Source organism: Budorcas taxicolor, chromosome 8 (genome assembly GCF_023091745.1).
Source record: "Budorcas taxicolor isolate Tak-1 chromosome 8, Takin1.1, whole genome shotgun sequence".
Lineage (NCBI taxonomy): Eukaryota > Metazoa > Chordata > Mammalia > Artiodactyla > Bovidae > Budorcas > Budorcas taxicolor.
Genome location: NC_068917.1, coordinates 42035877 through 42050325, shown reverse-complemented (window position 1 = coordinate 42050325; position 14449 = coordinate 42035877). Strand labels below are relative to the sequence as shown.

Below are 14449 nucleotides of genomic sequence, written 5' to 3'. Positions count from 1 at the left end.
GGACAAAATAACTCCATTTTCTCTGAAACAATACACATACACACACACATACACACATGCATGCAAACTTTGTCATACAGCTACCAGTTTGCCTTATTTGACTCTTCCCCCAAAACAGTTTATAAGGTTCAGAATTAATTTATTCAGAATGTATCAGTTCCTCATACATCCATCCTCTTTCAGTTGATTGTTCATTCAATAAAAATGGATTTATTTATCAAACCCCTATTGTGTATGTGATAAATGTTTCATTCAAGGTTAAATCACACATGAATCTATTTAAGTAGCTTATTATCTAATAAGAGCTGTAAACTATATATATAAGTAGCTAGTAGGAAGTGAAAATTTACATTATCTCATTGAGTTAATATAGGTACTCTGTGGGTTGACAGAAGTGGGTTAATATCTCTGCCCGTTCCATATGCTATGCTGAACTTTAGTCCTGACATAATGAACACACCTGCCCAAACTGCATGACCCTGTCAAGAAATTATTTAGTACCTAGAAGACTGTATCTCAGTGACATACCTAGGTATATTGACCAGGAGTCTCATATTTCACACAGTATTGTGTGTTTCTCTTTCAAAGGAAGAAAATCATTTTTAAAAAAATTAAAGCTAAATGTTGTATGCAATTAGAAGATTCTTTTTAATTTTCTCTTCTCTTTCAGTTATAGGTCAGATGGTACCAAAAAAGATCCCCTTAAAATCAACTCTATGGTAAGTTCTTTCTATAAAATATTGATACAGTGTGGAAAACTGTATTTTTTTCCCTCATACTGACCTAATAAAATTAAAAAGCTCTTCTAGTCTCATAAGACTCTTCTTACACAGTTCGTGCTTTAATGAAAGTGTTATCTTTAACAGGCTTTCTAACTTTCAGTGTGTGATTTTTATTTTGTTTTGATGTGTCCAGCAAGCCCTGTCATCTCTGTGAACACAGTGACTGTTCAGATCAGGCATTTGTTTTTCCAAAACATTACCTGCATTTCTTATGTGACTCAGCACCCACTTCCCATAGCCTCCTTTCTTTTAATGTGAAGTGCTCATTGGGTCTTTTTCCTGGAGGACATGTACATTATTTAAGCATATTTTAAACTTTTTCCGTAGACGTATATCAAAAGAATTGTAGTCCTTGTTGTAATAGTATTTTTACCATCAGTTTTCAACAGCTTCTGTAGAAGGCAGTGAGGTATAACTACCCTTGTCTTTACATAAAAATATTTTCTTACTATAGCCCTCTCTGTACCATTTTTGTGAAGTTAGTGGCTGTGAGGCTTAGGCTTACCACTACCTTTCTCTCCTGCTCCACAGAGGAAGGCATTTTCTGATCGTGGGTTTCTCGAAGAATTTAAACCACCATGGTTGCCTTGAAACCATGGGCTTCCCAACCTTTCATCACCAAGGATCCCATGTGATGGCTCTACACACCTTCATAGTTTTAAGTTTTCAAACACTGTTTCTGTGACTGCCAATCAGTGCTTCTGAATGGAGTGCAACAACTGGTGTTACCAGCCTCACTAAGCTGATATTTTAATCACAAACTAAGAATCTAAGCATTTTAGTTAACTTGTCCAACTGAAACTTTTCATGGGAAAGCAGAACTTCTGAAATTTTGTAGCAATTCATGGACTTCTCCTCCCCTCATTAGTATTTTCTTGGCCTTGCAGGTTAGGAATTACTACTCTTCCCGTGATTTTTTTTTTTAAGTGATTTTAACAATCATGAAATCTAGTTATAGAATATTAAAATTGACTGGGCCTGGTTAATTTCTTTGAGCTCTCTCATTTTATAAAAGAAGAAACTTACACCCTGTGAAACCAAATAGTTTGGCCAAGGTAGTACAACAAAGTGGTAGCCAAGCTGCAGTGGAAATCCTAGTCTCATAGTCACCAGTCCATTGTTCTTTGTTCTGTACAAGATTGTACCTGTTTCAGTGCTTGTTTGTCAAGCTTCAGCTATGTAATGTGGATCTTGTCTCTCTCAGGAAGTTCTTTGTATTTGAGAGGCAGTTAAATTAATAGAGAAGTTACAGATAGCAGTAGGCAATTCTTAGGATTTCTGGCTAGGATTAGTATGTAGTGTTTTCCCTACTCTAGGTGGAGAGCAATCATGGTTTCCACATCTGAGATGTAGTAGATGTAGGTTTATGATTCTTGTCTGTGGTGTTTGTCATGGTATCTCCAGCCTTCAGAAGTAATTAATAATGCTTATTGTTGGTTATTTGAGAATTCAAATATTTAAAACCAGGAAAAAATAACATTTTCTATTGCTTTGATTTCCCCCCTCTTCTTTTTCTCCCCCACCTCTTTCCCTAAGAGCTGGGGTGCTGAAGGCTATCACCTCTGGGTAATCAGTGGATTTGGTTCTCAAAATACTGAAAATGAGTCTGACTCCAAGAGTATAGTTAAACAGCCTGGTATTCTACTGTTCCAGTTTATCAAGAGTGCACTCACTGTAAACCCTTGTATGGTAAGTTTATTAATTAAAACTCTGTTTGGCTTTGTTTTTAATGGCTTTCATGTAGAATATCAGATACATATGTCCTTATGACATAGATATGTTGCATGTACTCCTAAAGTTGACATACGATCTTCGTTTGTATATTTTCTGTGATTATTAGGTTTCTTTTTAATTTATGTTAAATAATACCCCCAAATTTTATTTCTGAGCAGGATTAGCTTTTGGAGGGGGTAGGCCGCAGGATCTTAGTTCCCTGACCAGGGGTCAGACCTGCACCCTCTGCAGTAGATGCACTGAGTTGTAACCACTGGATCACCACAAAAGTCCCATGCTTTTTTTTTTTTTTTTTTTTTTAAGTAGGATCATAAGCAACTTGAGGAAAAACAGTGTTTACAGGTTTACTTGAATAAAATGTAGTGTTAATAGCATTTCCCAAAGTGTGTTCCACCGGGCACATTTTGTGAGAAATATAAATAGCAGTTACATAGAATAAGAAAAAGTTCTGTTGTCTTGTGTGAAATAAAGGAGTTAAACAAAGCTGTAGAAATTTCTTTACCATAGGAATCTAGTCTTTGATAACGCTAATGTGCATCATAAAAGTCCAAAAGTTGGTATATAGAAAGAAATATTTCCCAAGCTTACTTACCTATGAATTTTTAAGGAAGACCTGCAAGAAAATAAGCCTAGAATCCTGCTTTGGGATACACTGCCCCAAATTATAACATAAATTCATGTTTACCAGTCTGAAGTAAGATATTAATATGCTATTTATTTGTAAGAATATTTCTATGTAAAAATAGTATACGTTACATGATAGAAATGCATATCTTAGTATCTGCCATCAATGGATTTTTAAATATATGGTGCAACCAGTTTCTAATTAAAATTTACAACACACTGAGAAAGAATGAAAATACTGTGGATCTCAGACCTTATTACTGTAGTTGAATAATAAGAAAAATAAGAGTAGAGGATTTTTTCCTCTGCGCCCTCATCCAAAATAATAATATAAAAGCACCCCAAGTTTTATGTCAAGATGATGTTTGGACTACAATGGGAACATGAGGGGTTGGGGTGCTGATCTATCTAATTTATAAAAAATAGTGAGTGAATAATCTGCTTACATTTGAAAACACTGGCCTTTCACAGAAGTAGAAACTTTTTCTCTAAATGTCTTCAGAGCCTGGCACATCCCTTGGTACTAACCAAGCATTCACCAAGCAATTATTGAATTGTTCTGAACCAGGACCACAGATGTAGGCTACTCTTCCTCCTCCCCATGATTTAAAAGATCCTCCAGAATCCAGTTATCCCTGTGTCTAATCCACTCCTTGCCATGTGGGCACATCGGTGAGCATATACACAAAGTGACCAGACATGTTTTCTTATCACCATTCATGAGATACTTTATATAAAATTACTTTGTAAATTGTAGACATTGAGTAGTTTTATTCACTTTTCAGATGGAAAATCTCTCATAGCATTGCCATTTTGAAGTAGTTATGAAAGATACTGCTATAGCAGTTGTAACCCTGGGCATGTTTTGGAATCTTTATGATAAACTTTAATAAAGATTTTTTTACACTGGGAAGAAATCATTAAAATGTTGCCTGTTAGTCTTAAGTGTAACAGTGTGAGCAATTTTTATGTAGTCTTGTCCTCTGTGAGGAAAATCAATGCTGCAATGTATGGTATACTCCCAGCAACAAAACTAAATAGACATTTTACTTACTTTCCCCCACCTTCCTTGTTTTTATTTGCTTTCCTTCCCTCTGCTTCCTTCTCCCCCATCTAGAGTAACCAAGAGCAAGTGTTGCTTCAGGGGGAGGATCGATTGTACTTGAACTGTGGAGAGGCCTCACAGAGCCAGAATCCCAGGAGTTCTTCAGCTCACTCTGATCACAAAACCCGTCGGGAAAAGAGCCCATTTGCAGGTGGCGGTTTAGAGTCTCAGAGTTTAAGCACTTTACTTGGTCATCGGCATTGGCATGTAGTGCAGGTGAGTCTTCAGATGCTGTTGGCTGGTGGCTTAGTCCTTGCTAAGACAGCACCTAAAGCAGATTTCTAAGCAGTTCACTCGGTGCTTTAGAGAACTGAGGAACTTCCTAGCCGTTTTTGACTGTCAAAGCTCCTGCTTTCCTGTGCTCTCGTCCTCTTGTCTTCTCCTTTCTTTCCCCCAGTCCATTAGTAAGTGAATAGTTTCACAAACTAGAAGTTTATGCTTTGCCCTTTTACTGTGCAGGACTGTCAGCCTTCTTTTGGTGTAAATTTAGCTCTAGATTTGCAGAGGCAGAAGTGTGGTAATTTCATGAAAAGTGACACTGTCCAGATGATCTTGTAGTCCTGATGGGTACACATTGAGGTTAATTGTCTGACTTTGGACCCAAGATGAAGACTTGTGATTAGTCTAGAACATTATTGTTAAAATTTTTATTATTACTTGGTCTTGCTCCAGACTATTTACTCATTCTGATATAACTTTCAAATTAGTAGTTTCTTTTTAGTAATTCTGATAAATTGACATTTAATATAGAAATTAATTCTGAGTTTTGAAAACAAAATTAATTTGGACAGATTAGTAAATTGAAGTTTCTTAAAGAAACTTTCATACATATTTCAGAGTCCTGAATGTTTTCGTCCCAGTTTTGTCACCAAAGTGTGTCAGATACATCAGAGTCTACTCTTGAGTCAGTTTCTTTTAGTCATTGTCTATTTCCACAGTTCTTTGTCTTCTACGTTCTATACTTTTACCTAGCTTACTTCACCTCCCATGTTATTTTCAATTGACTTTGAGTGAAGATAATGAGAGATAGAAGAATGGTCTCTGTGTGAAAAATTAAAGGAAGAATATCTCCTACATTGACATTTGGTATACACTAAAAGAAAATGTATTTAACTTACATTGATAAATTCATAAAATCAAACAATGTGCATACCATTTTATAATTAGTAACAGTTATTAAATAAAACTGCATCAGCTACTTCCTTGACTAAAATTTTCCACTGCTCCCTTCTCTCCTATAGCCATTTCTCTGCTATTTTCATTCCCCCATACTTTGAACTATTCATTCTACACTGACCTAGCATGAATGCCAGTTCTGCCTAGCCAGGTCTGTGTTGCAGAGAGCCAAGTAGAGCAGAGGATCGAAGAAGGTAGGTCTGGAACTCAAAAATCCATCAGGCAATGACAAAAACGGAATTTCCTTCCAGCTCAAAAATTCAGTGATTCTGTGATTCATAGCCGTCTACGAAGTATCCTGTGGTAGAAGCATATAACACTGCTTTTACAACTTCAGACAACTAGGTACTAGCAAGATTCTTCTGTCATTCTGTTCTTCAGATATCTAAAATACTCAGAAAGATAAACTTAACTCTAGCTTTACCTAATGGTTTCCATTTCCTTAAAGCTAATAAAAATAATGCTAGAGTTGTTGTAGTTCCCCCAAATTAAGTTATAATGGACTCATAGAATTTTTAGAGCTGGAAGGACCTTAGCAATTATGTAGTCCAACTAGATTTTATACATGAGGAAATTGAAGCTCAGGGAACTTAGGTGACTTGCCCAAGGTCACACAGCAGAATAGTGGCAGACTTGATCCTTGCCATAATACAAATTAAGGGAATAATAGAACCTATCTTAAAACCTAGGTACTAAATGTTGAAGCATATAATATACTGCTGACTTAGATCTATTAATAAAACCTAGCATGTGCCTACTTGGCACCGTTTTTACTTTGAGTTGCCCTATGCTTTGTTTGCTGGTAATCTAGCCACAAGAGTCAATGCATTGTTTTGGTGGTGTGTGTTTGGTAGTGTGGTTTTACAGTGTCCCTATAATGTTAATGCTTTACCTTCCAGACATTTTAGCCTTTAGTAAGTATTCCCTGAAGAAACATGGGTGCCTGTTTAATTCCGCCTTCAGCACATACTCTTGTCCAGGAGAGTGCCTGCATCCTCCATCAAAGTGGCTTTGTTTGCGTGATTAATACTTTGTGTGCTTCTTATACAGCTTAGAGTTCATCAGATGAGCTCAACTAATCCTGCTTGCTCTGTCCCCCATCTAGACTACTAGGTTTTTTGTTTGTTTGTTTAAGCTTTCTACCTTATACTCATTAGTTTCCTGGTCAGAAGATTCTATGTTAATTATGTTTTCTCCTTTAACAAAAATAACACAAATGCATACTTGTCAGAAGCAGGGTAATGTATCAGGCACTTTGTTAAGTCAACGAAGAGGATTGTAAAGGCTATTTAATTTATAAATGATTTGCTCTCATTCCTACAATGTGAATCAAGTGTTCCAGGTATTTGGCACAGATCAGATCTCCTAGGATGATGGTTTTCACAATCTCACCAGATACAGACAGAAATAAATCTGAGGAGAAGACAGGGTTTTAGCAGAATGACTTTAAAGGGAAAAAGGTAGATTTAGGTTCTATGAGAGATGGAAAAATCCTAAGATGTTAAGAGTAGAGATTCTGTAGCTTTGCACTGGGTTTCCCAGTGGTGTGACATGACTTTTGTGCCCTGAGTATGCAATCCTGACCTGAGTTTCTTCATCATTCATTAGCCACCTCTTTTCTTAGTTTTGCCATTTTCTTTTCTCAGTATTAGGAGTGGAACTCAAAGTTCAGGTAATATGTAGATCTCCTAGGGAAAATAAAAGTTTTTGTTCTTAGTTCATAGCATCTTCAAGACATAAAACTGTATAAATAAAGCTTCAGTGTAAGTTTTGAAAGCAAATCTTTTGCCATTTGTGTCATCTCATATACTTTTGGAGGATAGAAGAATACATTGTTTTCTCTTAGAGATATTCATCAGAGTGTGATCAAATAATAAGATTTAACCTTGGTTCCTGTGGTTAGAAACTCTTCGTGTTGGAATCCACTTTGGCAGTGAGATCTCACTTCCCACTTTACCCACTCACACATTTCATAAATACTATGAAATACCAAGGTTTGGGGGAAGTGGGGCATTTTGTTTTTTGTTTGTTTGTTTCTTCAGTGTCTTGGGTGCTAGCCCAGTTGTACTCCAGGAATATCCTTCTTCAAGTGACTATTCTTATTTTCTTCATTCAAAAAAAGAATTTCACTTATAGCCCCCTACAAAACTACTTTCAAATTTTACTTTGCCACCTGATCGTTACCTCAGATTACCATTATTCTGCACTAATTTCACCCATCATAATGAATTTTACTAGTTGGCCTGAATGGTACAGCATATCTGTTAAGATACAAGTTTAGCATTCTTCAAGTATGTCTATCACTTAATTCTCTAAAGTAGGCATCCACACATAAGCAGTTCTGGGGTTAAGAACTTCCTAATGTACTAAAAGCTATTAATTAATTTAGATTTTAGGTTGACTAACTGGATAGTAAGTGAAGTCTAACAAAAATAGTTTTATGAATAAATTTTATCAAGGTTAATACAGATGTTTTCAGCAGGTTTTTTTGTTTTTTGTTTTTTTTTTGCTTGACTTTGGTTTTGTCTTCACATTACACAAAGAAGCTTATTGGATTTGATTGCGTTTACTTGGCTTTTTCATTTGGCTCTCCTTTTTAAAATATGTAATAATTTTTCTTTGAGTAAAAGGAAAATAAATAAATTGAAGGTTCAGTAGTTATTCCAGGAACAGAAGATTTTTCCTTTGTTCCGTTGTTCTATTAATTTTCACCCTTCATTCACCATGTGTTCGTGAAACTATTTAATCAGCAGACTAAGAGAGAGGTCACAGTCTCAATAAAGCTAAACTTGACTTAATCTGCATTGATATCTCACAGAGGATTTTTTAAGTTTAAAATTCTCATTAGAGTAATAAAATGACACCATGTACGAAAATGAGACAGACAGCATGGAAAGATACATCTATTGCTGATGTTGCAGATGAAGAGTTCGTATCTGTAATATATTAAAAGTCTTGTAGGTGAATAAATAGCCATGACTTAGACACACTTTTATGTGTACATGGCTGTTTAGAGACAGAATAAAAACTAATTAGTTGTTTCCCCTGAGCAGTGATGTAAGAGAAGAATTTCAGTTTGTACTTTGTGTGCTTTTATATTGTTTAAAATTTATAAGCGTACATTGCTTTTTTAATCAGAAAAATATAAAAATAAGAAAGAGTGCTATTTAAAAAAAAACCAACAACTCTTGCTGAGGCTCTGATTTTATTAGATAAGATTTTAGAGATGGTTCATATCAGCAAAACCAGACTGTTTATCTACACAGTTCTTGGCTACCATTGTAGATGCTTCTCTAAATATCTTTTGTCACTCCGTTATTGATTGAGTGTTCAATAGTTAAACAAACAAAAACAGTATAGAGAAAAAAGAGGAAAGCCTGATGTCTAGAAACATATAGTGAAATGGATAAGACAGGCGATATGCAATATTGGCTGCCAATAATACTCAATTATTTGGGAGCACTTTAAACATTACAGGAAAATTAATCTCATATTATGATGCTAATGCTTTACATTTAAATATAGTAAACATTTCAAAAGTCTTACAAACTGATATGTTATTTCCTAGATTTCCAGCACCTATCTAGAGAGCAATTGGCCTATACGGGTGAGTTATTTGTTACTTTGTTGGTGTTAACTTTCAGTGGATGGCATGTGCTGAAAGAGGTATTCTGGGGATTGAGCTTTTCAGTGGGTGAATTGATAAAAGTTTCAATACTTGATTCCTTGTACATTGTTGGTGTAAATCTGTAATTTTGTTAAATATAATTTAAATATGATTTTTGAATTTAGCATTTTACATTTAATTCACCTAGCAAATGTTTATATTAATAGTGTGCCGTCCTGACATAATCCGTAGCTCTTTATGTCTAAATAAAAAATTCAAGGAAGAGATCTTAATTTTTTTTAATTCAGTTTTCAGCTATTGATAAGCTTGGCCAGAATATTGCTGTTGTTGGCAAGTTTGGTTTTGCACATTACTCTTTACTCACCAAAAAATGGAAGCTTTTTGGAAACATTACCCAGGTTAGTCTTTTTGAAATTAAAAACCTATTTGTCAAAGTGTGGGAGAACTACAGTATAATTATGTATAGAGTAAACCCCTGTTTACTTACTAAAAAGTAAAAACATTACTAAATGACTGAATTATGTCCAAGGGTCAGTTCTGATAAGGTACTTGGTATTTGATAATGGATTTTGTATTGAGATAGTTGTTCAGTCGCTAAGTTGTGTCCAAGTCTTTGCAACCCCTTGGACTGCAGCATGCCAGGCCCCCCATCCCTTACCATCACCTGGAGTTCACCCAAGTTCATGTCCGTTGAGATAGTTAGTTTTTAATTCTTGTTAATATCAGAAACTAATCCTGTAATTGAGAATGTACTCTTCCATTTCAGGTGGAGTTCATCAGATATTATTCGAATAAATCTCCACAAAATTTGAGATCATTTCCTGCTTGTCTGTGTACAATATAAACATCTGGGTAGCATACAAACATGCATTTGGATTTTGCAAGAATCAAATAGGAGGAATAGAAAAGGAAGTTGACATTTACTAGGTGCTTACTATGTACCAGGCACTTTTCATGTATCTCATGGATCTTAATAACAACCCAGTGAGGGCACTACTATTACCATTTTATATAGGATTCAGAGTCAGGCAGCTGATAAATGATAAAGCCAGAATGTAAACCAAGATGTATTGAATGTGGAATAACAATGCTACATGGTTCCCAGTTACTTTGAATGATGTACTTTCTGCCTTACAGAAATACACATTCTTTTTTTCAAAAATAGGATCTGAATCATTATTAATAAAGGCCCTCGAGTAACACTTAATGTTGTGGGGTGGGAAGAATAGAGAGTAGAACAGAAATAATTAGAGCTTTCATTGTCTGATTAGGAATATTTTACAAATGTATTACTGTCAGGAATAAACGTAAACTTTTTTTTCTTTAAGGAGCAGAATATGATTGTGACAGGTGGCTTAGCCTGGTGGAATGATTTTATTGTCCTTGCATGTTATAACATAAGTGATCGTCAAGAAGAGGTATGTTTTTGTTCTCTCAGAAATAAATAAATTTTTTATTTTAAAGATGTTAAGCATTATTTAAGGACTTTCCAGGTGGCTCAGACAATAAATAATCTGCCTGCCAAAGATCCCTTGGAGAAGGAAATGACAACCCATTCCAATATTCTTGCCTGGAAATCGCATGGACAGAGGCAGGCTACAGTCCGTGGGGTTACAAAGAGTTAGACACAACTGAGTGACTAACAATTTTCACTTTCACAGCATTGTTTGATCTATATAAAAATAATCTACTGAAAATGAATGAGATATTTTCCTTTTAATAAAAAATTCCACATTTTTAGCTAATGGGATTTTCAAGTTACTGTTTTTAAAAAAAAAAATTAAAGAATAACCAGGACTTCTGTGATTACTTTTTCTAATGATTTTAGCCATTCTCTATAAAGTTTGTAACTAATAAAAAATAGTTAAAAGTTGAAAAGTTTATAAGAATGTCTGTCCTTAGAGATATATTGATTGATTTATATATTTATTTTTTGAGAAACTCCATCTCCTGATGTCATGTCTAAATATGCAGGTCTAAAAGGAGTATCTCATAATAGTACATCACAGTTTTGATCACTCATCTTTTAGTTATTTGTAGAATGTGCCTACTTTGTCAAAATAGAAACATCCACTTATTATTAATGCTCAAATTAGTCTTTAGCTCCTCTTGAAAAAAAGTAAATTAAAAAACAGTATGTCTAGTATTTAGTATTTAGTCATCCATGGTAGGTATCTTCTTTTTACAGTTGTCTTTATTTTTGTTTTCTACAGCTCAGAGTGTATTTGCGAACCTCAAATCTGGACAATGCTTTTGCTCATGTCACCAAAACACAAGCAGAAACATTACTGCTTAGTGTCTTCCGGGACATGGTAATAGTTTTTAGAGCAGACTGTTCAATATGCCTTTATAGTATTGAAAGAAAATCTGATGGGTAAGTATATAAAATATAGAGAGTCATTTTTTGCTCTTATTTATCATGCTTCCTCTGTAGTTTTATTTCTCAAAACAGTTATTCTATTTTGTATTTGGTTTCCTTTAAGAGTTTCGTAAAGCAAGGAATTTTAATTAGTGATCTTTGTATGGTAGTTGTTTTTTAGCTACCAAAAGAAATAAACTATAAAGCTTTACCAATTTTTTCAGCTAATCTTATTGGATTCATTTGAAAAAAACACTAGTTTGGGATTGGGTAAAATTTTAAATATTAATTTTTTTTACACATCTTGATAACAAGTTGTTATTAATTTTCCTAGTGTTCTAGAAACTTGGGGAAATTTATAATATTTCTGTAGTTTTAGGGGCTTAGGAAGCATGCCCTTAGCAGACTCTTGTACATTTTCACTGGCCTAGATGGCTGTAGTCTAGAAAAGGAAAAACTGACAGTCATCTTGCTCTTTGTGTGTGTTGCCTATATTCTTCTTGGCGTCTAGCTGACTTGCAGCATTTAGACCACACTTCTTGAGTTTTAGTTTGTTCTCAGATGGCTTTTGTTTCTTTTTATAAAAAAGCTATGAAGTGCGTGTTTGCTGAAGTAGCTTAGTAATTGAGGATATCTTTTATAATGATAAAAACAGATCACCTTAGATAGAACCCATTTCCTTCCTCACGCAACTATTTCTCAGCTGACTGAGCTATTCCTGTAAGCTTCTTCCCAATTTCTTTTTTACTTTCTATATCTTACTCCCTTTTTTCCCTCCCCTCATCTCCATTTGTGTTCTTGAGTGCCACAGCCTTGTCAGTCTGCTGTTTAAAGGATACTTGGGGAGGTGGAAATGGTAGGTAGAAAGTATTTGGGGCCCCTATAAACATAAACTCTGATACTATTTGTAGTGGAAATGGGGGGGGGGGACTCATTAAATTGTTGAGGTATAAAAAAACTTATTAGAATTGTTGTTTCTTTCTCTTTTACAGTCCAAATACTGCTGGTATTCAGGTTCTTCAGGAAGTATCCATGTCACGCTACATTCCTCACCCTTTCCTAGTGGTATCTGTCACTCTGACATCAGTGAGTACAGAGAATGGAATCACCTTGAAAATGCCACAGCAGGTACCATTCTGTTACCAGAGCTCTTCAGAGTTTTGGGGTCTTTGTGTTTTAATTTGATATTAGGAACTATTAATTTGTTCAGAAAATACATACTAAATATATAGAATTTGCCTTGTGTGAAGATGCTGGGTTACAGTGCCAACTAAACAAACATGGTTTTTGCTGATACTGGAAAGAAATAATTACATAGATAATTAATACAAATGTGATGTGTATACCAAAAAGTAATACAGGTTACTGTGTATACCAAAAAGTGATACTGTGTTAAAACGTTATTCTGTGTATAAAAGTTATACTGTATAACAAAAGCCTAGAGTAGTCTAAGCAATCACAGATGGTTTCTCTATCATTTAAATTGAAACCTGAAGAATAATTGGTGGTTATCTAAGTAAAGAGGAATTTCAGTCAGAGGGAACAGTTCAAAGGCCTGTAGATAAGAGAGAACAGGACACATTCAGGGAAATAGAAGAAATTTCGCAGTGACTGGAACATAGAGTGTGATAGTCTTATTGATACTTTGGACTTTGTCTTAAAGTCTAAAGTGTTTTAAGCTAGATATTATTAGATCTAAGCTTTGTAATATTAGAGAAAACATTACAAAGGAAGAAAATGAACCAGAGTTGGACAAAACTGGATGAAGGGAGAGCAGCTAAGAGGCTATTGCAGTGATCTAGGTGAATGGTGTTTGTGGCCCAAACTTGGGTAGTGAAAAGAAGACAGAAAGAAGTAGAAGGAATATGACATATAGAGGACTCCATCATTAGTTAATTGTGAGCAAAGAGAAGGGATACTCCCATAGCTTCTGGTTAAAGTAACTGTGCAGGTAGCGTTGCCACCATGACCCAGGTTGCATAACTTATGTTTCCAAACTTCGTGTCAGTGTGCAACCCATCTTCAAAGAAAAGTTCTGTGTGGAGTTACTTGTCATCCCTGTCTGTCTAGTCTTTTAAAACTTCCTATTAAGGCACTTCCACTGAGTGGCTTTAAAATACAGGTTCCATTTTCTCTGCAAACTCGTATTTCATGTAACCAGATAGTCCTAGTTAATAAAAAAGGAATGTTTTACAGAACTCTAGCTAAAAGATATGGAAGGAATTTGAGAATTAAGAATCAGTTTTGCAGCCTTTGAAAAAATGAGTGGATTCAGTGACCACCAGTTGAAATCAATGAAAGGTTGATGGGAACTTCACAATGAAGGTATTGAGTTGTCATGCCAAAGCCTCATTAGTCAGTCTTAGCATCACTAAAAGTAGGAGAACCATGCATGCTTCCTGGGGTGATGCAGCCTGAGGTTCACATGAAGAATTACTGCCAAAAGCATTGAGCCTGAACTGAATCAAGCTTCTCGAGTCATTTTCTATTCATCAAAAATACAAGGATAGAGGTTTAGTTTAATAACATTCTGTAGGAAAACTGCAGGTCATTAATGTGGAGGAAAAAAGAAAAGACTCTTTTAAATAAGACTTTAGAGCTATAACAAAAAAATGCAATTCATAAGGTCATTTGTATCTTGATTCAAATAGGCTACAAAAAGACACTGTTAAAACAATTAGCGATATTGACTGAGAAATAGTTCTAAATTTTATTAAATTTAGATGTGATGTTGGCATTGTAATTATATAATCAGATGTCCCTATATTTGAGAGATGCCTACTAAATGTATAGGAGTAAAATGGTATGATATCTTCCTTTAAAATACTTTGGCAAAATAAGTATTAATAAAAAGAGAAAAGGGTTAGGTGAAACAAACCTCAGTATTTGTGAATGTGAATAATGAGAATAAGATTGGGGGGTGTACATTTTATGTACTTTTCATCATGTTTGAAGTCATATTAAAGAAAAAGACTTCTTGAATATTCTAGATAGAGTAGGCAGTCAGAAGATGAATAACACTGGGTGCCCCATTTTAATTG

The 14449-nt window shown here is 34.9% G+C and overlaps 1 protein-coding gene across 1 annotated transcript in view; it reads left to right on the top strand.

Annotated features, from left to right (window-relative positions):
• The window catches only part of RIC1 (RIC1 homolog, RAB6A GEF complex partner 1), a 138934-nt gene that overhangs the window by 109604 nt on the left and 14881 nt on the right, over positions 1 to 14449 (top strand). Inside the window, exons 11-18 of the mRNA XM_052644806.1 lie at positions 671 to 719; positions 2319 to 2471; positions 4258 to 4461; positions 8990 to 9028; positions 9337 to 9447; positions 10378 to 10467; positions 11263 to 11423; positions 12401 to 12536. Coding sequence (XP_052500766.1) covers positions 671 to 719; positions 2319 to 2471; positions 4258 to 4461; positions 8990 to 9028; positions 9337 to 9447; positions 10378 to 10467; positions 11263 to 11423; positions 12401 to 12536 — 943 coding nt within the window. The remainder of the gene's footprint in view (positions 1 to 670; positions 720 to 2318; positions 2472 to 4257; positions 4462 to 8989; positions 9029 to 9336; positions 9448 to 10377; positions 10468 to 11262; positions 11424 to 12400; positions 12537 to 14449) is intronic.